At 43.6% G+C, this 22,289-nt stretch overlaps 2 protein-coding genes across 2 annotated transcripts; one reads left to right on the top strand and one right to left on the bottom strand.

Moving 5' to 3' along the window:
- The first annotated feature begins 2,819 nt into the window (after nt 1–2,819).
- On the top strand, nt 2,820–6,868 carry MAD2L1BP (MAD2L1 binding protein). The gene is made up of 3 exons (XM_081905678.1): nt 2,820–3,056; nt 3,175–3,440; nt 6,259–6,868. Exons 1-3 carry the CDS (start codon nt 2,972–2,974, stop codon nt 6,796–6,798), a joined length of 891 nt encoding a protein of 296 aa, XP_081761804.1. The 5' UTR covers nt 2,820–2,971; the 3' UTR covers nt 6,799–6,868.
- A 2,573-nt stretch (nt 6,869–9,441) lies between these two features.
- LOC309366816 (epoxide hydrolase 1-like) lies at nt 9,442–22,023 on the bottom strand. Its single transcript, XM_081905666.1, has 9 exons — nt 21,876–22,023; nt 16,967–17,177; nt 14,584–14,764; nt 14,210–14,440; nt 13,981–14,110; nt 12,487–12,692; nt 11,332–11,440; nt 10,956–11,081; nt 9,442–9,851 (listed from the first exon to the last, which is right to left on the bottom strand). The coding sequence occupies exons 1-9, from the start codon at nt 21,902–21,904 to the stop codon at nt 9,650–9,652; spliced, it is 1,425 nt and encodes a 474-aa protein (XP_081761792.1). The 5' UTR covers nt 21,905–22,023; the 3' UTR covers nt 9,442–9,649.
- Between the last annotated feature and the right edge of the window lie 266 nt (nt 22,024–22,289).

The following is a 22,289-nucleotide window of genomic DNA, read 5'->3' as shown; positions in this document are numbered from 1 at the left end:
TGCAGTTTAGCAATTGCATAGCGACATAACAAAACCAACTCATCTCAGAGTAACAGTCTCAGATACACGATACGTTTGTATGTATCTTCACACCGTAGAAATGCAAAATAACGAAAGGCTAAGTAAAGCATCAGAACTACAAATACCATCATGCAATCGGAACATATGCACTGAGCTCCTCCCCCATTCGTGCGAGGCTTTGTTTTCAAATAGTATAGCCACATCTTCATATTTCTTTCAGGAACTTCCTCGGTGCTAAGTCTCTGTTGATGGCAACGCATTGCATCAGTTGGAAGCGATTGCTCTCTTAATACGGTCATTGCATCAGGTTGAGATGAAAGTTCAGGGCATGTTCTGTGTGGCTCAGCTGTTTGCTGTGACAACTACCCCATCCAGGAACTACTAAAAGTATATTTGCTTACTGAAACCGCTTTTAAGATAGGATAAAGGTGGTCACTGTGGGTGCTCTTGCTCAGAGAAGACCAACTGAAATTAATGAACATGACTAAATTAGGTTCATTAATTTCAATAGTCCTACTCTAAGTACAGTAAAACTTAGTTAAATGTGATGCTTTGTGTCAGGTTAATTGTCATTAGGGCTATCCATAGCAAAGACACAATTATCATTTAAATAGCACTTAAAGAAATAACAACTGCTTTCCAAAATGTATTCCAAAATGTATTTAGTTCATTACCGCAGTCCAATGAAGTAGTTTATTTCCATATAATCTAAATTATGATATGTGTCAGGGGCAAGTGGGGGAAGAAAACATAATGATATAGGTGCTAGAATTTAATTAAGGTTTGGGGTGTCAAAGCTAATTTCCTTGGAAGTAATAACCAGACTCGTGTATTTAAGATGTGTGTTAGAAGTTGCTAATCTGGAATTAGCACATGTAAAAGCTAGTTAAGTAGGCAGCTTCCTGGACTGTGTATTGGACACTATAATCCTAGTAAAATCAACAAGTGTTAATGAAATCAGACTGTCTGGAGCAGAGGTTTTCAACCTTTTTGAGTCCACTGCTCCCTTGAACATCTACATTCTTTCTGTGGCACCCCTGTGGGGCTCAGGAACCCAGTTATGTCACCCCTTGCCTGCAGAGCTGGTAACCCCTCACCCTTTTTCAAACATTCTCCCTTGTGGAGTGTTCCCTCAGCCTCCTCTCCTCTCCTGTCTCCTTGGGAATCCCCTGGGCAGCTGCTGCTGTCTGCCCCTGCCTCACACTGCCCCACACAATGGACTTGTCTGTCCATTTCCAACAGGAAGGGCTGATGGACTGGCTGGCTGGGCTCCCTTGCCTGCTTGCTTGCTTACTCCAGGAGTGAGCTGGTAGTAAATCACACCGTGGAAGTAGAAGTTTGTTCACAAAGATGTGATCGGCACAGACTTGTCAGAGTGTCAGCCTTAATGAGCACAGCAACTCATCTTCGGTAGATCTTGTCACCCATGAAGCAGTAGCTGATACAGTGGTACCTTGGGTTACAGATGCTTTAGGTTACAGACTCTGCTAACCCAGAAATAGTACCTCAGGTTAAGAACTTTGCTTCAGGATGAGAACAGAAATTGCACGGCAGCTGGAGGCTCCATTAGCTAAAGTGGTACCTCAGGTTAAGAACAGTTTCAGGTTAAGAATGGACCTCCAGAACGAATTAAGTTCTTAACCTGAGGTACCACTGTACTGAAGGTCCCACCTCCCCACAGCTGCCTAAGTCCCCTCCTCTCCAGGATCCGCTCCCCCAAGGAATCGAGAGATCGCATCTGCACACAAGCAATCTCTTCTCCATCCTTGTTATGCCTCTTCCTAGGAGACTAGGATTGAAATAGTCACTCAGCTATGAATTGCACTAGGTTACTGGACCAGTCACTGTCTCTCAACCTAAACTCCCTCACAGGCTTGTTAGGATAAAATGAGGAGCAGGGAGAACTGTGGTGTGCTCCTTGGAGAGAAGGGATACAAAAGTAATAAGCTAAATAAAAAACAATTCAAGTTTAATAAAATGTATTTAATTTTATTAAATGGAGTAGAACCAGGGCTGGCACTAGATGTCATGAAAGTACAACAAATTGTGATTTTTATTAAAGTACTGTTGTATTTTTAATCCCAGAAAAAACGGAGTTTGTTGATTTTCAGTCTCTGGTGCAACATATTTTGATAATATACAGTGGTGCCCCGCAAGACGAATGCCTCGCAAGACGAAAAACCCGCAAGACGAAAGGGTTTTTCAGTTTTTGCGTCGCTTTGCTAGATGAATTTCCCTATGGGCTTGCTTCGCAAGAAGAAATCTCCGGGGACCTATTTTAAATGCTGGCGGTGGGGAGCAAAGCCTTCCCCCCCCCTCCGGACTTCAGAAGAGGTCCAGGAAGGCCGGCGGGGGCCGAAAGGCTTTGCTCCCCACCGCCAGCATTTTAAAAGCGGTCCGGGATAGCAGGGAAGCGGTCCGGGATAGCAGGGAGGCTGTCCGGGGCGATCTTAAAATGCTGGCGGACGGCAGCGAAGCCTTCGCTGCCGCCCGCCAGCATTTTAAAAAACCCTGGGACAGCGGAGAAGTCCTCTGCTGTCCCGGGGTTTTTTTAAAATGCTGGGGCTCGGAAGAAAAGCCCTTGTCCGCCCCCCCCAGCCTTCAGAAGAGGTCGGGGGACAGACTGTCCCCGGACCTGGTCTGAAGGCGGTTTCCATAGGAACGCATTGATTGATTTTCAGTGCATTCCTATGGGAAACCGTGCTTCGCAAGACGAAAAACTCGCAAGACGAAAGAACTTGCGGAACGAATTAATTTCGTCTTGCGCGGCACCACTGTATATCACTTGACTTGGCTTGATTGGGGGAAGGAGGCGGCATTCCTCTCAAGCAGTAAAAAGCCTCAGGCCAGCCTTGAGTTAAAAGGCGACCTTTCCTTTGGGTTGAAGAGCGGCGCGCCTACTGGCGCCACGACCTCCTTCCCCGCCCACTGACGTCCCTAAAAAGTTCCCATGATGCTCCGGGAGGGCGGCCATTCAAACCAGAGCGACGTCGGAGAGCAGAAAATGGCCGCGCCCGGAGCGACGCAACGAGAAGGTAAGACTGGGCTTTGGGTTTTCGACGGCGGCCCCTTCCCTTGTGGGTCTCTGGGCCTTCGGCATCACCGCGGCCGAGTGACGAGGCCGCTCCGCCTTCTCTCTCTCTTTCTGCGCAGCCGACCTGCCTCGCGTCGCCGACTCCGGCTTGGAACTGCGCGACGCTCCCGCCGTTGCCGTGACTGTGGCGCCGCCCGTGGCTTCGGTTCCCGGCGGCGCCTCCTCGGTGTCTGTGGTTTTCCCCGGCTTCGTGACCCGCGAGGGCTGCTTCCGTTTCACCTCCGAGTTCATGAAGCACGTCTTGTACCAGAGGCAGCAGCTGCCTTTGCCTTACGAGCAGCTCGCCTGCTTCTCCCAGAGGCAGTTTCCGAAATCCCCCGGCCAGGTGAGTTGAGGCTGTTCGCGCATACACGGGATCGCATCCTCGCGTTACACGCTGTGCACACGGGGAAGCGCTGGCTGAGTTTTTCGCTTTCGCTTCAGGCACATCAAACCGACACTGGCTCTAGGATGCTCACTTGTGTGGCAAAAAAGGTCTCTCTCTTGCACGGTTTTCCGCATGTTTTCAGAGACGAGAGAATGTGGGTTTTTTGGGTGGGGGGTAGGCTATTAAGCCGCACGTGCGGATGTATTCAACTTCCTTTTCCTCATGCTTGCAACCACAAATACAAATTGGGATCTTGGCTTTACCTCTGGCTGGTTTAGACTTGGTTAAAAGTATTTCCTGTGTTCTAGAGTTCGCTCTAGATTCAGCTGCAGTTTATCTTCGGTGGTTTCATATGGTTATGGCAAGTATTTGGGGGCAGCCTCTGCATGGTGATAACAACTTGTGCATTTTAAAAGGGATTTTAAAAATGGGAGCAATCAGACCTCATTAAACTCCTGATTATGAGTCTAAGAGGGTGGCTAAGAGCATCACAGGCTAACTTGGATGCATTGGGTGAAAATGTACTTATGCTTCAAGGTTCTATAGGGTGGATTATATGGGGGATATATCACTGATTACATGGGGGATGGATGCATGTGGTTGGATTCTTCATTTAATTTTGAAGGTTAAATCATATAGCTTTAATTACTACTAATAATTGTTCTTAGGACTGGATTAATCAGGAGTTCTGAAGTAATGGGTGCTACTGATGCTGTGTACATCACAAGGACCCACAAACAGTTCCTACTTCTTGGCATATGTACCTGCAACAATCATGTGCTGGAAAATGCAGTATTACTGGAAGGAGGGAATAACTCAGTTGGTAGAGCATCGGGTTGTGCATTCCAGCCCCACGCTGGGCAAAAGATTCTTGCATTGCAAGGGATTGGAGCAGATGACTCTCATGGTCCCTTCCAATTCTATGATTCTACTACTGTTTCATTATTATAAACTTTGATAATGTGCCTTTACCACTTTGGAATCATTACCATGGTGTCAATTGTCTGCTGTGGCTAGAGTTGTAATCCCCCTGAAGAAGCAGGTTCACAATCTGGAGGCACTCCTGGACCCACTTCTGCTACTAGTGGTCCAGGTAACCTCAGTGGCTAGGGCAGCCTTTTATCAGCTTCAATTGATAAGACAGCTGTGGCATTTCCTGCATCGGATTAGCCTGACCAGTTATTCATACACTGATAACTCCAGCTTGGTTTACTGCAATGCACTAAGTGGGGCTGCCCTTGAGGCTGATCCAGAAGCTGCAGCAAGTGCAAAACGTGGCAGTTGGACTACTTATTAGGGCAGAACAGCAGAATATGACCATTGCATTATGCCTCTGCTGAAGGAATTCCACTGGCTGCCAAATGGCTACAGAGCTTGCTCCAAGGTGCTGTTATTGGAGTGTGCATCCTACAGGTACCATTCTACCAGGTGGCCTGTGACACACCGTGTTGGAATGGTGTCTTCAGTGTGGCAGCAGATGCTCTTTGAAACTCCCTCCCACTGCATATCAGGCAGCAGCTTTCTCCATTGGTGTATCAGTGCCTGCTTAATAAGTTTTTCTTTCAACAAGTCCTCTAAAATCTTTATCCCAGTTGGTATCTGCCCAGGACCTGAATTGATGTTATGTATATATATGTGTTGCTGTTTAAAAAACTATAAATATAAAAACAGTTTAAAAGTTGCTTTTAAACTTTTTATATATGCAACAGTTTTATATTCATTGTAAATCACATATCGATAGATGACTCATGGGAAGAGATTCATAAATAAAATAATAACAAATGATGTGGTGAGCTGGTCTGTAGTGAACATAGTATAATACTCCATTATGGCTAGCTCCTGGCAAAGAGATAAATCCTAAAATAAAGATTCACTGCTTGTAATTAATGGCCATGAGCTTACTATGCACACATGATACTTCCTAGCATATAGGTCGTTGTAGTATTCTAATAGTTCTCCCTAATCTGCTAATATTAATAACAGCAAATTTAGCTATTATAGAAATGACTTACAATATGGCTAACCCGTGGCTAGCTTCGTACGTTAAGGTACTTACCAGCTACACCTTTTTGGCATCTTCCAGAGCTTAGAGATCTGATTGACTGGCAGTCGTTCTTCAGATTAGCACTTTTGGCCCCCTACCAGAGCTCCTTTAATACGACAACTGAACTTGGAATAGCTCTTGCATTAATAGGGATATTATGCATTGTATGAAACATACTAAGCAGACAAAACTTCACATTTTCCAATTTTCTAAAGCAGCGTTTTGAACTCCTGTATTATATCTTCCTAGCCAAGGCTGCATCTTCTATGGAACTTGTCTGTTGTATGTTTGTTGGTTTAGTATGAAACTGGGAACACCGGCTTTTATACTTGTTTTGACACCTTCCAAAGGACAGACATACTGTTCCCAAGCCTGATCATATTCTGATGCAGATTTTATGGTGTGAGAGAAACTTTGGGTGAAATGGCACTACAGAAATATTAAGTCTTTGTATTTATTGGGGGAATGAATTTCCATTATTTAATTGGTGCTGTGCAGCAGTTAAGAGAAAAGTGGTCACTGAAGGCAAACCACCTTATTAGTAACTGGCTTATTTTATTTAAGTGGTGATTTTAGTATGTTATGATTATGACACTTTCTGGTTTGTTCTACATGTTATCAATTACATGCCTAGACTTTGAGATAATTTGTGAAATAACTATATTCAAGATTAAATATTGTCATCTTTTCACCTAAAATATTGACATCATTTCAACCACCTTAACCTCACAGGATGAAGATGTGGTCAAAAAAATCAATCCAAAAGATCAAGACAGCAACAACAAGAGGTGTCAGCAAGTACTGAGTGAACTTGAAGGAATGTTTCAGCACTTAGAAAACATGTTCAGTTTGACATTGGTCCCACGAGTTCTTATTCTGCTTGGGGGCACTGCTGTCAGTCCCAAAGAACTCTATGAGATCAATCTGCAAGGTATCTCCATGAGCAGTGCTGATGAGAGTCTGCAGACAGGAGCCTGTATTCGCAAGCTTTTCCGTTCGCTCTTCCTGGCAGATGTATTCAGCGAGCTTCAAGCCGTTCCCACTATGGGTGTCGTCGTTATGGTTCAAGGGCACCGCAACTGTGGTGTTAACTGGTTCAAACCGAAACTAAACTACAAAGTGCCAGCCCGAGGGAGAAAGTTGACGGTCAGCTTATCGTGCAGTCACAGCAAGAATAAAGCCCTTTCTGCCAATCAGGAGATGAACTTTAACTTGGATGATTACATATGGTTTCAAGCTCCAGTGACAGTGAAGGGCTTTCGTTACTCTTGACAACGTTTTTAAGAGAGAATACTTAAGTTCCTGTCTCCATATTGCTTTGTAATAAATCTGATCAGCTGCAGCCACAAGTTCCCCTCATTTGAACTTTTTTGCCAGACCCTTTAGAAATCTGTGATGAGCAGATGAGCACTATCATATTCTCCAGAGTTAACTTCCTTTCAAAATAATGGAGCTTAGAAGCAGATCCACCTAGGATTATAGGAAGGGCTTTTGGGGAATTGATTCAAAAGGGAAAAGAGATTGCTTTAAGGCCTACGAAACCTATTACATGATACTTGAAATAGTTATACCAGCGGGGGAACTTCATACATAATATTATATTATGGATTATGTTTACAGGTAGATAACTACAATGTTCATGAATTGCTTTGGTTTCTGTGATTGTTCAAGAATCTGGCAAAAGCCATATAACTTTCTGCTTTTTCCTGAGTAATAAATGTTACTGTCTAAGGAGCTATTGTAAGGGTTGTGGCCATAATTAAGAGCAGCACAAACCCCTCAACACTGGAGGCCTAATAACTTTTAAAGTTTGCATCCCCACAGGATTATTAGAGTGGGAAAAGTTGGTTTAGAAATATTTATCTGGTGCTACGCAGGTGCTTTGAACTACAACTCCCACCATCCCTGACCATTGATCATGCTGGTTCAGGTCCTGAGAGTTACAGGGCATGTGGAGGGCACTAGGGAAGGCTGCTTGTGAACAATGATTTGTCTGAAAAATTACAAACTGGGGTGAAAACACTTTCTTAATTGTGGAATGTAAAATAATGGAAGCCTTTTTGGCTGAAGAGTAGGGTACAAATGTTATCTCTCATATTGAAAAGCTCATTTTGCTTTCCTAACAGTTTGCGTACATGAGTACTCTGATTAAGCCTCCTCCTGTGTTTGTCTCTGTTAGTCAAAACTAGAAGCTAACATTGTAAATGTGCTCTTTTTGGAAAAGGCTCTGAAGTACAATCTTTGCTGTAATATCAGCTTCTATAAAGCTGCACAAGAGGTTTTGCTCATCTTCAATTGCTGTGATCAAAGTGAAGCTATAGTTTTGCCTTCCCATACCTGGTGTCCTCTGGGTGTTATTGGACTTCAGCTCCCATCAGCCTCAGCCTGCATACCCAGTGGTAAAGAATGATGTGAGCTGTTATCCAAAGCATCTAGAGGGAATAAAGTTGGTATTGATCATGTAAAAGCAGGTGACAAGGCAGGTTCTCTACTCATTTGCCACAGTGTACCATGGCACTGATGTTCTTCATCAATGAAGGTAAACTGCAGGGTAGGGCTGGGGGGTTGGGACAACCACTGTTGGGCAAGCATTAAAGGAACTAGCATCTTGTTCCCAAACAATGGGCAGCATTTTACTTAATGTGAACATACCCACTATGAAGGGTCTGAATGCTTTACACTGAAGTGAGGGAAGAGGTTAGTTAGTTGTAGAAGTGTGGCTTTCCTGAGGATAGATTCCTCTGTGTTTAGGTGGGAGTAACATTTATCAAAGAAGCTCATGACAGATGTAAGGATAATCGGATGTAATAGGTTTTCCTCAGTTCCCTAAGGAAAGATTTTTGGGATGGGAAGCAGGAGTAATAAGGAACTGCAAGTTGGATTTTGTTCTGTTTGGAAGTTTTCAGGTTAAAGTTGAGACTATGGGAGATCTAAGAACATATATTACTTCTTGGGCCAAAGGCATTTGAGCTCCATTTAAACTATTATTAACAAAGCTGCTTGCCTGTTCTGGGCCAGAAAAGTTGCAAACTTTAAGGGAGAGTTTCTCTAGTCTCCAGCATTATGGATTTTCTGACCTTTGGGACATTTTTGTATTGTGTTCTAATTGTTCTGGGAGAGGCTAAACAAACATCCTGCTTTTAAAAATGCCTGTTGAAAGCTAACAGAAGCACAAAAGAAGCTGCATCAGTTACTGCAGAACAAAATATTATAGCTACTGAATGTATTTTTTTAAAACAACAACACTTTTTTTCAGAGAAAATAGCATGGATTATGAGGAAAGTTGACTTGCCTTCTAGAAGGCTGCCTATATAGTGGAGCCCAGCCCTTGGCAGTGTTCCTAATCCTAACTTTACAGCCCCTGCGTACGTACAAACCCAGTGGTAACCTACTATAATCTTACAATGCAGAGCACTGTGTTAAAAAGGTTGAGGAACTGTTTCTTCCCACTTGCCATATTTCCTTGAGGAAAATCTGTTGGGGGACTACAAGGCAGTAGTGGGTGAGGTTCATAGCCACTAATACACACCCTCATTCCATTCGCCTCTCTCTCACACACACCACCTTTTCCCCTGCACAGCAGTTAGGCTTATACTGGCACCAGTGCAAGCTGTTTTTCACAAGGGGGGGGGGGAGCTCCTTCCCAGCTGTAACTTTCTACCAAATATTGTCATCCTTGCATGGCAATTTGCTTCCATTGAAGAAGCTAAAGCCTATTTTCTAAAGCATAATTGCACAAAGCATAATCCTGGGTGAGGCAGGACTGAAAGAGGAGAGGCTGATTGCCAGATGGGGAGGTTCCTCACCCCTGGGAAATGTTTCTGTTTGATTTTTGTGAAGGTGAAATGAAATGTAAAAGGAATCTGTCTTGTAACAAATCTTGTAAAATCATAATAAGACAAGAACTCTACTACCTTGGCTTTAAAAAGAAGTTGCTTTAATGTAAACAGTGTCTTTTCCCTTTTTTCACACTACTTTGTATGGCTTCCACAGCTAGCCTCATAGAAAAATACTTGCCTATCCAAGGAGTAAATACATGTTTTAAGTATTGTTTAGTTGTCGGAAAGCTTCAAACTTTTTGTTCATAGAGCTCTCTGCAATGCTTGTGCCATTTAATATTAACTTACAGGTGTTCCGCCTTCTTCACAAACTGCCTGAAGTCTTGAGCTAAAAGTGCTGGTTCCTCGAAGGCAGCAAAATGTCCGCCCCGTGGCATGTAGGAATAGGTGACAATGTTCTTAAACAACTTCTTTGCCCAGGAACGTGGGATATGAGTAAGTTCACCAGGGAAGGCAGCAATACCAGTAGGAACATAGACTTCAACCCTGTAGCAGAAGATACCATAACTTCTCAAGAGCTTACTAGATAACATAGGAACTGCAAAACACTTTTTCTTAGTAAGCCTCACTGTGGCAAGTTAAGAGAACATGCTCTTCCATAGCCCACCCATTAATACATATTGCATTGTTTGTCTTCTCCAATTTTTTACCATGCATGCAAACTAAACTATGGCTGGTTCACTAGTTATAGCTGTTCCTGGACTGGGACAACCTGCCTTTATAACTCTTGTTCTAATAACCACATAACTGGATGTGGAAGCTTTCCACAATGTGGTCTATGTGGTATGGGGTTTAAGTACCTGTTGAATCCTTCTATGAGATCTTTGAGGGAGGCCATGCTCAAGGTCCCTTTGCTGTGTAATGATAGGAGATAGGGGCTTCTCCTTGGTGGCACCCCATTTCAGAATGTCAGTCACCTAAGTGGATAATTTTCCGGAGTGCACTGAAGGCTCAGACTTTGGGGGCATAAATGTGAACTGGATTCCAATAGTGTCTTGTCTGCTGCATTACGTGAGTTGTATCTAGAGATGCACTCAAATGTTTTAATTGTAAGCTCCCCTGAGCTCCTATAGGAGAAATAATATAACTTTACTAGTGAATACTAATAATATATTGGTAACCATGAGGGCTAAATGGTTCTCTTCTTGCAGATGGGTTCCAAGAGAGTTGGGTTTTAAGCTTTTACTCCGGCTTTATAGCAACAGTGGACCCTGTGATAGTTTTGGTAATTGGGAAAGAAGCCATCATGGACTTTGTTCTCTTAGTGAATCATTTAGACAACTTAAAACTTGGAGAACAATTACCTGATCTTTAGGCATGGCCAAAGAGTTCCATAATGCTAGTTCGGGCTTTGTTTATTTCCTTTGAATCAAAGCATGTAAGATTTCAAAACTTGCTTTCAAAAGCAAATTTGTTGTTTTGGAGGAAATACTTCTGGATGTGATGAAACAGGAATATTGTGCTTCTATTATGTAACCAGCTATTGCTACTACCACCATAACAGCTATAAAAATGCCTTAAGACAGAAAGCACAGCATCTTTGCAGTGCAATGACTTCTCTTAAAATAGCTTCTGGTACCTCTTCCTTACCTGCTGTCAGGAGCATTTTGGGGATTCTGGGAAAGATTCTCCTTGTAAAAGCGCATTGATGGTACAATGGAGGAAGTGACCCAGTAAATCATGATATTGGTCAAAAGGTCGTCAAGAGAGTATTTCCTAAACAGAGAAGTTTAAAGCATTATCATAGTTTTACCACCATACCTTTGGTACTTAACTGCAATTTGGTCTACTAATACAGAATAGAAAGTGAGCTAATAACATGCTACCTTTGGGGTGTGTTAAGAGTATACTGAGAAAAGCAGTAATAGGTTAAAAAAACAACGCCAATTTTATTGGCTGTTTGAGATGATAACTCCCCTCCCCTTCCTAAAAAGGATCCTCACCCCATTACACTTGTGGTACAGACCTTTCCAGACCTCCATTGTCCATGTTCCGGAATGATTTGTCTGTCCAGGTGGAGAATTTCTCCAGGATGTATGCAGCGAGTCCCACAGGAGAGTCATTCAATCCGCAGCCTAGATCAGGGAAACAGCATATTACCATTTACATCAGACACTTGCTCCACCTCTGGCTAGGAACTGAGCCCTGCATGGGACTTGCTCAGAGATCAAAGTGAGAACTAGGGCTTTGGATTGCAACCAACTTAATGCCACATCATTCTGGATGTCTTAACTGCAAGGGCCTGGTTCTTCCAACTATCTATTTAACCTGGCTGGAGAAAAAAAGCATTTGGCTAGAAAACTGGCCACTGGGAGCATAGGGGTTGCTGCTGACTTTCATCTATGGTACCTTGGCAGTTTGCTCTCCTCCCCTCCATGTAAGCCCATTACCAGGGGAGCTTATTGTGTGAATCTTGTTTACTTGCAGAGTAAAAGTGGGGGGCAGAGATCTGTGTGTACAGTAATCTCGTGTAGGTGTTACATTCTGGGGAGGGGCATAAATATGAAATCACATATAGCCGAAACAACACCTTGGAATTTTACCTGCCAGAGCAAGTGTGAGACCTTCCCAGAGCCCGGTAAGCAGTACAGAGAGCTTAAAAGCTATTTTTGTGCTGGGAAAACCTGGCATGGAAAGAGCTTTTGAGCTCTCTGCCTTGTGTATGTTTAATTTGTGCAATATCAGCTGGCCGGCTACCAAGCACGTACATCTGTGATCATGCAGGTTAAATGCACATAAGTTGTAATCCTACTGTATTACTTTGCCCTTACTCATTTGCTTCTGCAATTGTTGGCATCCTTCAGTCTCAAGACACTGGAGTCCACCTCTGGGGATGAAGGTTTTTAGGAGCCACAGGTGAGAGCTGAGTGCAGAGTGAAGACCAAAGGTGGACAAGCTACTCCAGAAGGAGCATGACATGTCCCCCACCAGTGCTACATCCCATATACTCCTCTTTTGCAATAGAAAGTTATAATTAATGAAGCCTGATTAATCCAAATCTATACAATTTATTGCAGTTATTCCTATGTGCCTTAGCTAGTATAATTTCATTCTGTATGGGGGAGACTAAAATGCCTCTTTTTCAGTGGGGGCTTCTCAAAATACAGGATGATCAACAAACCTGCTGTGTCAGGCTTGGTGGCCTGGATGTGTAAGTAACCAGATTCTCGCAAAATTTCATACACGTGCTTCTCAAAGTATGGGAATAAACGACGTGCGTCTTCCCTGGTGAGGCCCACCAGCCATGGTACGTAGGCTCCCAGTAGTAAACCAACCAAGCTAATGTTACTGGTGAAAACCATGTTCAGATGAAGCCCTTTTACAGATCTGAAAAGAAGGCATGGAGAGTGTTCCTGAACTTTCTAGTAAATGTGCTTTGGCTAGCATTAGAGTCAGAACCAGCAAATATGGAAGAACAATGAGAAAATACTTGGGAGAAGTGACATCCAGGGAAGAGACATAATCATCCCTTGTATACACAGGCAGGGATATAGTGCTGTTATTTAATACTGCTTTTAATAGTGGTTCTTGTGCAAGCTGGCATTTCTCAGTTGCTTGCCATAAGTTCAATTAGGAGCAAAATCTGGATTTTCTTCAGGGCAGAAATTGATTCCTCATGCAGATGTAATCCAAAACCTATGTTTCTGTTCTCAATTACTTCCATGATGCTTTGACAACAAATGCTCATTATATTCTCCGACATCCTTCCTTGCAAACAACAACCCCTGCAACCAAGTTGCATGAAGAAAGATTATGCCTAGATAACCCCCTGCTTTATAACGTAAATGTAAGGTAAAATAAGGGATGTGGGTGGCGCTGTGGGTTAAACCACAGAGCCTAGGACTTGCCAATCAGAAGGCCGGTGGTTCGAATCCCCACGACGGGGCGAGCTCCCATTGCTCAGTCCCTGCTTCTGCCAACCTAGCAGTTCGAAAGCACGTCAAAGTGCAAGTAGATAAATAGGTACTGCTCTGGCGGGAAGGTAAACAGCGTTTCCGTGCGCTGCTCTGATTCGCCATAAGTGGTTTAGTCATGCTGGCCACATGACCCGGAAGCTGTACGCCGGTTCCCTTGGCTAATAAAGCGAGACGAGCGCCGCAACCCCAGAGTCGGTCACAACTGGACCTAATGGTCAGGGGTCCCTTTACCTTTACGGTAAAAGTAAAGGGCCCCTGGACAGTTAAATACAGTCAAAGGCGACTATAGGGTTGCAGTGCTCATCTCGCTTTCAGGCCGAGGGAGCTGGCGTTTGTCCACAGACAGCTTTCTGGGTCATGTGGCCAGCATGAATTAATCACTTCTGGTGCAACGGGACGGAAACCAGGGCACACAGAAATGCAGTTTACCTTCCCGCCACAGCAGTACCTATTTATCTACTTGCATTGGCGTGCTTTTGAACTGCTAGGTTGGCAGGAGCTGGGACAGAGCAACAGGAGCTCATCCTGTCGCATGGATTCGAACCACCTTCCGACTGGCAAGGCCAAGGGGCTCAGTGGTTTATACTACAGCGCCACCCACTTTACCTTTACCTTTATAACGTATAGATATGCACAGCTATTAATTTATGTTGAATGATGAGGAATATGTAATAGAGAGAAGGACCTCCACCACTTACTGTGGCACCATCTGGGCTATGTTTGTGGTGATCTTGGAACCCCAGTCTCCACCCTGCAGGTAATATTCCTGGAAGCCGAGTCTCTGCATTAGCTTGTGAAAGATTCGAGCAGCAGCCAATGAATCAAAGCCTATCAGTGGGAAGAAAAAGCATCATTAAAAGACATCTACCACAGCTTTAATTAAAAGCAGTGCCCTGGAAGTCCCTGCTTGGTTTATCTGCCACTTACCCTGTTTGTGAGGGGCCTCTGAAAAACCATAACCTGGGATGGATGGACAGATGATCTCAAATACCACATTTTCGCCACTCAGTCCATGACCAGCAGGGTCCGTAAGCAGTGGGATAATCTTATAGAATTCATAGAAGGAGCCAGGCCAACCATGCACCATCAGCAATGGCCTGGCACTCTGACCTTTCGGGGTGTGAGATGGTTTCACATGGATGAAATGAACTTCAATTCCTGCCAGAAATCCAACAGACAAGTTTTAAGTGCTAGCTGCAGCAGAGAAAACTCACTGTGGAAAATGGGGTTGGGGTTGGTCTGAAAGGATTAATCCCATTACAGGATATATTTATGTGTAGTTTAATGGGGAAAGAATTCACCTTCAATGGTTGTCTTATAATGTGGGTACTGGTTGAGGATTTTAACTTGTTTTTGCCAGTCAAACTGGGTTCTCCAGTAGGAGACCACTCTCTGCAGATAGTTGGAGTTGAAACCGTAGTTGAAGGCAGCCCCTTCCAGTGGTTTTGTGTAGCGGGTCTGATCGAGACGCTGGTACAAATCCTACAGAGAAGAGAGAGAGAGAGAGTCCCCATAAAGAATACTTTCAAAAGTGAGGCATCCTAACCTCTATGAATAGTTCTTAGAGGATCAAAGGCTTTCCACTATATATTAGGGATGCACAAAGATTACGCTTTCTATACGGCCCTAAGGAATATTGCGCAAAACAGTGTTGTTCATATAGGTTTCTGGCTGGATAAAGACTTTGACTGAAGGCCTCAAACTAAAATAGTTTTTATTAAACACAGATGAGAGAGGCTTTCCTTTCATTTAGGAAGAATTATTTCTTTTGTACGATTGAGGAATCGGACTTATAGAGAGTGTTCCATGTCCTAAAATGCCTGCCAAAACTGGGTAAAAGATTCTGAAACAGTCAAAACTCAGGAGAGCTTTCCCGTTGCTAGACAGCATAATTAATTTTGTTCCCAAGGATGCAATTTAGAAAATGTGACCCTCGAAACATATCTTAACATCTTGAAATATTTTTAAGTCCCTTACAGAAAAGGGGCTGTTGCAATTTTTGAAGCTGCTTTGAACACGTCAATGATAGCATATTGCCAATATAAACTACCAGGTGACAATTTATTAGTAGAGGTCTTCCCTCTCTTCTTCTCCTCTTTGGCGATTACTCATAACAGAGTGATATTGTCTTCCATGAACATGGTCTTAACAGTGTGTCCATAGGTGACTGTGGAGGCCAAATCTGGATCCACATGTCCTTCCACAGTGGGGACATGGGATTCCAGGCAGGAGCTGATCACGGTGAGGGTTTGCCAAGCATGCCTTCCTCTTAGCACATTTCTCCCTTTCATCCTTAGTTTGAGAATCTTCAACTTTTTGGTAAAGCCTGTTCTCCAACTGGAGTGCTCGCAGGCCAGTGTTTCCCAGTTGTCAGTGTTTATACTACATTTTTTTTAGATTTTTAGATTTGTCTTGAGATAGTCTTTAAACCTCTTTTGTTGACCACCAGCATTATGCTTTCCATTTTTAAGTTTGGAATAGAGTAGTTGCTTTGGAAGACAATACTCAGTCATCCGAACAACATTTTAATGTATTTTTAATCTTTGTTGGAAGCTGCCCAGAGTGGCTGGGGAAACCCAGCCAGATGGGCAGGGTACAAATAATAAATTATTATTATTATTACCACTCCAATGAAGTTGATGTTGAAGAATCATTGCTTCAACACTAGTGATCTTTGCTTCTTCCAGTACACTGGCATTAGTTTACCTGTCTTCCCAAGTGATATGCAAAAATTTTCAGAGGCACCGTAGATGGAATTTTTTGAGGAGTTGGATATGGCATTTATAAGTGGTCCATGTTTCACAGTAAGGTTGGTAGTACAATAGCTTTGTAAACAAGCATTTAGGTTTCCCTGCGAATGTCCCAGTCCTCAAACACTCTGCACTTCAATCAGAAGAAAACTGCCCTTGTGGAAAGATAACTGCCTAGGTAGGAAAAGTGGGGGTCATCCTCTGAGTGTGCACATACTACATTGTCATCAGCATACTGAAGCTCTATGGCGGAAGTTATGGTAACCTTACTCTTTGCTTTCAGCCTACTCAAGTCAAAAGAGCTTTCCATCTATTCGATATATGATTTCTACCCGAATGGGGAGTTCAACAATGTGTAGGGCAATGTATAGAGGTCTTCTCAGCCCTCCTCCAACACAGTAATGCTTGAATTGCTAGGGATGATGAAACCTGACACCCTTCCCCTGTTTCAGCTAAACCACAATCCTCTGCAGCCTTCTAAAATCAGATGACATGGCATGGCCACCTCAGGATCACCTGTAGTTCAAGTAATTAGTAGCTGGAGAGTCACAGTGATACAAAGCTTGTTTGCTAGCATAGTATCCCAATGACACAGGAAAACTGGCCTGGCCAGTTTGGGCTATACCAGCACCCTCATCTGACCTAAAAAGCATGACTAACATCATTGGCTGAAAAGAAGGTAGGCAGCTACAGAACCGGAATGTGGTCAATCCTTAGTGTAATCCTACTCAGTTGGCAGACTTACACACTCTCAAGCTCACACAGGGCAGTTAGAAATTCAAAACACAATATTAAAAGCAGTTTAAAACAACCACAAAAATAAGCTGGATCCTAAAAATATACATCTCAAGTGTCAAAAGCCAGGGTAAACACGTTTGTACCATAAATTTTACACATAACAGCCCCCCACCCATTTCCCTCTTCTCATTAGTACCTGGATTTCCTCCTCTGATGTCGTTACTTTGAAGGGTCTAATTCCTTTATCTTCTTCATCAGTATGTGGTCTCTCTCCAGAGCCCCACCATCCATCTCCCATTTCTAGGGTCTTCGTCCTCTGCCTAGACAGAAGCCAATATACTAGGAGGCCGCCACCTCCGAGCGCACAAGAAGCTGCAATCATGTTTTTCTGGGGTGTGTCATAATACCTAGAAAGGCACCCAACATTTTGTGAGGCAAAGGCTGATAAGCAATCTATGTGCACAAAAGAACGAGTACTTGCAAGTCTCCTTAGAAGCAAATGGTGGGTTTTCACTGAAATGCTTCTTGGTACAGTGGTACCTCAGGTTAAGTACTTAATTCATTCCAGAGGTCCGTTCTTACCTTGAAACTGTTCTTAACCTGAAGACCACTTTAGCTAATGGGGCCTCCTGCTTCTGCACTGCCGCCGCACGATTTCTGTTCTCATCCTGAAGCAAAGTTCTTAAGCCGAGGTACTATTCCTGGGTTAGTGGAGTCTGTAACCTGAAGCGTATGTAACCTGAGGTACCACTGTATTTAAAATCGTAGCTTAGTAGAAATTAATAGGACAAAAAAAGTAGTTCTGAAAAAGCATATAATCAAAGGTTGTACATGCAAGTGTTCTTTAAACATTTTAATCACTCTTTTATGCTTGCAAGAGGTAATAAACTGAAATTTCATTCTTTGTTGGGCTCAGCAGTGGCCCAAGAATTAAAGATTGGGGTGCATGGAGACACAAAGAGGATTATAGGGCAAGATTTGGTCTATGTGTTAGGTTTCTGTAAAATAAATAATAGTATATTTTACATTAACGCTCCAATCCCAAACATATTTCAGAAGTAAACCCTATCGATTTTGATTGCATGAACTTTCAAGTAGACATGATTAGGATTGCAGCCTTGTTTTAATCATTTCCAGTTATCAACTGTACTTTTCAGGCTACAGATTATAATTGAATATGCATTTCATTCAAATAATCCCAGCAGTAGGGTGAGTGGGGGAATTACTTGTTTCAGGTGACTTGCCTCCCCCCCCCCCATGCCACTTGTAATTTTGATTAGATAAACAGACGATATTAATTTGCACTGAGAGTTTCCAGGCACTATTGGTATTCTAAAAACTTAGACTAGTTGGAAGCTATTTCTACTGCCATCCTGTCCAAATAGCTACTGTGTTTAAGACTGGGTAATGTGAAAGGAGCCGAATCATGTAAACAGAATGGGCATACTCTGGGAATATATTCCAAAGCAGAAAACTCAGTTTCAGTCCCCATTTTTTTTAGCTTGGCATAACTGTCAGTCTGGACCTGTTTTTAACTGTGAGTTTACACATTTCATTCCTTGAGAATAATAGAGGATGAGGTTGGGTGCATTTTGTTTGCATACAGCTATGAATGTGCAAATGTAGGCATATCTGAGCATAACATTTTGCTTCATACAGCTAGCTTAAGCAGTGAGGTATGAAAGCCTGTCATTCCTGTAAAGTCTAGGGAGGAAATACACTACTATTAATTTTAAACAAAATGGCAGAAAGTGCTGTAGAACAGGCATAGGCAAAGTCAGATGTTTTGGGACTACAACTCCCATCAGCCCTGGCTAACAGGACCAGTGGTCAGGGATGATGGGATTTGTAGTCCCAAAACATCTGGAGGGCCAAGTTTGCCTATGCCTGCTGTAGAAGGTGAACACACAGCCACCTTTTAAAGAGAAAATAATCCTAATGAGCACTGCGGCAGGAATTCTCTTTAAATGACATGGTAGGGGAGTGTCTTGTTCATCATTTGTGATGTCTTGCTAGGCACTATCTTATCTACCTCTAACTCCATGGAATTTCACAGTTGTGTGAGTTGGCTGAAGGAAGAACATCATTTCCGAGTGACAAAAATATTGCTCTTGGAAAAATGCAATGTCCCAGGCAAGCAAAACACTGTCTTGCTTTAAAATGTCTTGGTATTTCACAACAAACGAGTAGAAGAAGAAGAAGAAGAAGAAGGAGTTTGGATTTGATATCCCACCTTTCACTCCCTTTAAGGAGTCTCAAAGCGGCTAACATTCTCCTTTCCCTTCCTCCCCCACAACAAACACTCTGTGAGGTGAGTGGGGCTGAGAGACTTCAAAGAAGTGTGACTGGCCCAAGGTCACCCAGCAGCTGCATGTGGAGGAGCGGAGACACGAACCCGGTTCCCCAGATTACGAGACTACCGCTCTTAACCACTACACCACACTGGCTCTCAACAGAGTAACAGCTGCTTGTGTATTAAGCAAGAAATGTTAACTCTGAAAGGACCTCAACAGTGCAATCCTATATGCACGACTCATTATTTTCAAGGGGGCTCTGTGTCAGGTAAGTGAATATCAAATTGCAGCCTAACTGAGAAAGTGAGTTGGGTTACAGGGGCCAGAAATACACCATAATGCAAGGAGAACCCTGATGGAGGAGGTCAAAGACCTCTCTGGTCTAGCATTCTGTTCTGAGCGAAGCCCATAGCCAGGACTTGAGCACAGCAGCTCTCTCCACTTGTGTTCCCAAGCAGCTGGCATTGAGAGGCAGTCCATCACCATCCTGGCTAGCAGCCACTGATAGCCTTACCTCCACAAACTTGTCTAATCCTCTTTTAAAGTCATCCAAACTGGTGGCCATCACAACATCCTGCAGCAGCACATTTTGCACTTTGAACTATGTACTGAGTGCGGAAGTACCGTATTTTTCGCTCTATAGGATGCACCCGACCATAGGACGCACCTTGTTTTAGAGGGGAAGAACAAGGAAAAAAAATTCTCCCCCTCTCTGCTCAGCACCCTTTCAGCGAAGCAGCAGGAGAAACGGAGCCCCTTCCATTTCTCCTCCCGCCTGGCTGAAGGGGCGCTGCATAGCTCTGCCTCTGGAGTGCGGAGGGAGCGCTCCCTCTGCGCTTTGGAGGCTTCGCGTTGCTATCGCTGAAGCCAAGGAGCCTGCATTCGCTCCATAGGACACACATACATTTCCCCTTAATTTTTGGAGGGGAAAAAGTGTGTCCTATAGAGCGAAAAATACGGTACTTCATTTTGCCTGTGCCAAATCTTCCTGTATTCAGCTTCACTGGTTAACCTTGGATTTTAGTATTAGGATAGAAACTTCTCCCTATCTACTTTCTCTACACCAGGGGTGGCCAACTCCCAAGAGACTGTGATCTACTCACAGAGTTAAAAACTGGCAGTGATCTACCCCCTTTTGGGGGGTTCAGGGCACAAATGTTGAGCTTCTTGGGGGGGAGCCAGTGATCTACCAGTGATCTACCACAGACGTCCAGTGATCTACCAGTAGTTCACGATCTACCTGTTGGATGTGCCTGCTCTACACCAGGCAGAGTTTTATGTGCCTCTGCCCTCCCCTCCACCCTTAATCATATTTATTCCAAATTAAAAGCTCCAGATGTTGCAACCTTTCCTCATTGAGGAGGTAGCTCACATTGATCATTTTAGTTGCCCTTCTCCAATACCCCCTTCTAGCCCATCCTTATTTGTAAACTTTGTTCCATTCTCTTATGTAAACTGTGCGCCTGGCATGTGATTGTGGGTTGCACTTTGGCTCTTTTGCCAATGCCTCTCTGAAGGGCTGCCCTTTGCCCCAGGCACAGCAGTAACAAAAATCAAGCTTATTAATGCACAAAGCATTTCAATTCCTGTCCGAGCACAATAGAGCAACCAGGAGAAGCAGTTAAGCAGTGCTTTTCTGAACATTCAAAATGCTTTGCACAATCTTCTTGCAATCCTTACGTCCTGTATTACCCCCATTTGGCAATTGAGGTTTTCCACTGAGAGGCAATGATTTATTTAAGGCCACTTAGTGAGTTTGTGGCAGGAGAAAGCAGCTTTCCATGAAACCACCAGTTTGGGTACATATGACATAGTGAGCAATTTTGCTACTAAGGGACACCCGCATTTCTGCAGATCAGGAGCTTCCCCCTCTTCCAAGTTTCCGAGCTCCTTAGAAGCAGAGTAGTCAGATCCTTGTTTATTTAAATCTCACAAGGATTTAGCTACTCAGAGGCCTTATCCTGGTAAGATATGGCGTTGATTCAGCACCAAGCGGCTTTAGTGGTGCTAATCTGCCTCAAGCAGGATCAGAACTTGATGGCTTTATGGAGGGGTCTATCTTTCCAGCACTTCCTCAGCAAACAGTCCTAGGCTCCTTTCAGTCTGTCCTTTGGTACATATTTGAAGGGAGCTTTAAAAACAAAGTAGCCGTTCTACTTAACTATGCATTGAAATTAAGAGCTACATGGTGTTTACCAACCTGATGAGCACCCGCTTGTGGATAAAAAGAATAAATTTGGGGGGGGGGTGTTCCCACTGATGGGTGTAGCCAGGGCCCGACATCAAGCGAATAAATAAAAATACTTAACTAAAAGTAGAAACTGTAGAAAGATTTTGACAGACTTTTCTGAGCACTTGGGGTGAAAAAAAAAGTAATTTGAAACAACTGTTGCTGAGATATTTCATTCAGAATCTGTTTGACAGAGCTAGACAGAGAATGATGACAGGTAGGTGTCATGCCCGCCCCCTAACATAAATCTTGGCTACGCCCATGTCCAGACCTCTTTTCTATGTATGTTTATGTAGGAAGTAGGTATTCCAATCGACTTGAAACATGACTGTGATGACCTACCTGGGCTGGTAGCTATTCTAGTTTCATTGCTCCACAATAAAAATAAGGAGTTTGAACTGCCCTTTGCTTCTTAATTTCAGAGCACAGTGAACTGGGTTGGCTGCCCTGGCTTCACGACTCTGCAGCCAGCATTCAGACCAGTCCCTCGCCATTTAGCTTGTAGCTAAATACCAAGTCCAGCTTATCCCACCCCATAAGCTCCCCCAAGGCAGCACCTGCTGCCTCCCCTTTACACTCACCTGACATTCTGCAGGATCTGCTGCCACATGTCTGCAAGATGGGCCTATGAATTAACAAGAGTTCAGCTTTGACCCACGGACAATGCCGCTGGAAAAACCTAGGTCCGTACTTCCGCCTTCAACTGCCTGTTCCCAGTGCTCCATTGAGTAACATTGAGTAAACAAAAAGATTACATAGTTTCCTACTGCCATCTACTGCCTAAAGGCATGTTTCCATGATGGCTAGCAGGACTGGTCAAAGACATGTTGCTGCCTTGAGGCAGAGCAGCAAATGGCGCCTCCTGGCTTTCTCTCTGTCTTCAGTACTTATACCACAAATCCCTAGTGTGCTGCTAACACTATATGCATGGGTGAGGCTGCCTAGTTTTAGTTGACGTGACAGAACCTGTGCTATATATGAAAGTCAGGGATGCT

Source organism: Podarcis melisellensis (genome assembly GCF_964234715.1).
Source record: "Podarcis melisellensis genome assembly, chromosome: 3".
NCBI lineage: Eukaryota > Metazoa > Chordata > Lepidosauria > Squamata > Lacertidae > Podarcis > Podarcis melisellensis.
Note: the sequence above shows the minus strand (reverse complement) of the source record. Positions and strands in the feature narration are given on the sequence as shown.

Excerpts from the sequence above, each read along its gene's own strand:
- MAD2L1BP (XM_081905678.1), top strand. The coding sequence starts at position 2,972 with ATGATGCTCCGGGAGGGCGGCCATTCAAACCAGAGCGACGTCGGAGAG. Across the intron at positions 3,057-3,174 it reads CGGAGCGACGCAACGAGAAG|CCGACCTGCCTCGCGTCGCC; the intron begins GTAAGACTGGGC and ends CTTTCTGCGCAG. Across the intron at positions 3,441-6,258 it reads TTCCGAAATCCCCCGGCCAG|GATGAAGATGTGGTCAAAAA; the intron begins GTGAGTTGAGGC and ends TTAACCTCACAG.
- LOC309366816 (XM_081905666.1), bottom strand. The coding sequence starts at position 21,904 with ATGTGGCAGCAGATCCTGCAGAATGTCAG. Across the intron at positions 14,441-14,583 it reads TTATAAGACAACCATTGAAG|GAATTGAAGTTCATTTCATC; the intron begins GTGAATTCTTTC and ends GATTTCTGGCAG. Across the intron at positions 11,441-12,486 it reads CACCAAGCCTGACACAGCAG|GCTGCGGATTGAATGACTCT; the intron begins GTTTGTTGATCA and ends TCCCTGATCTAG.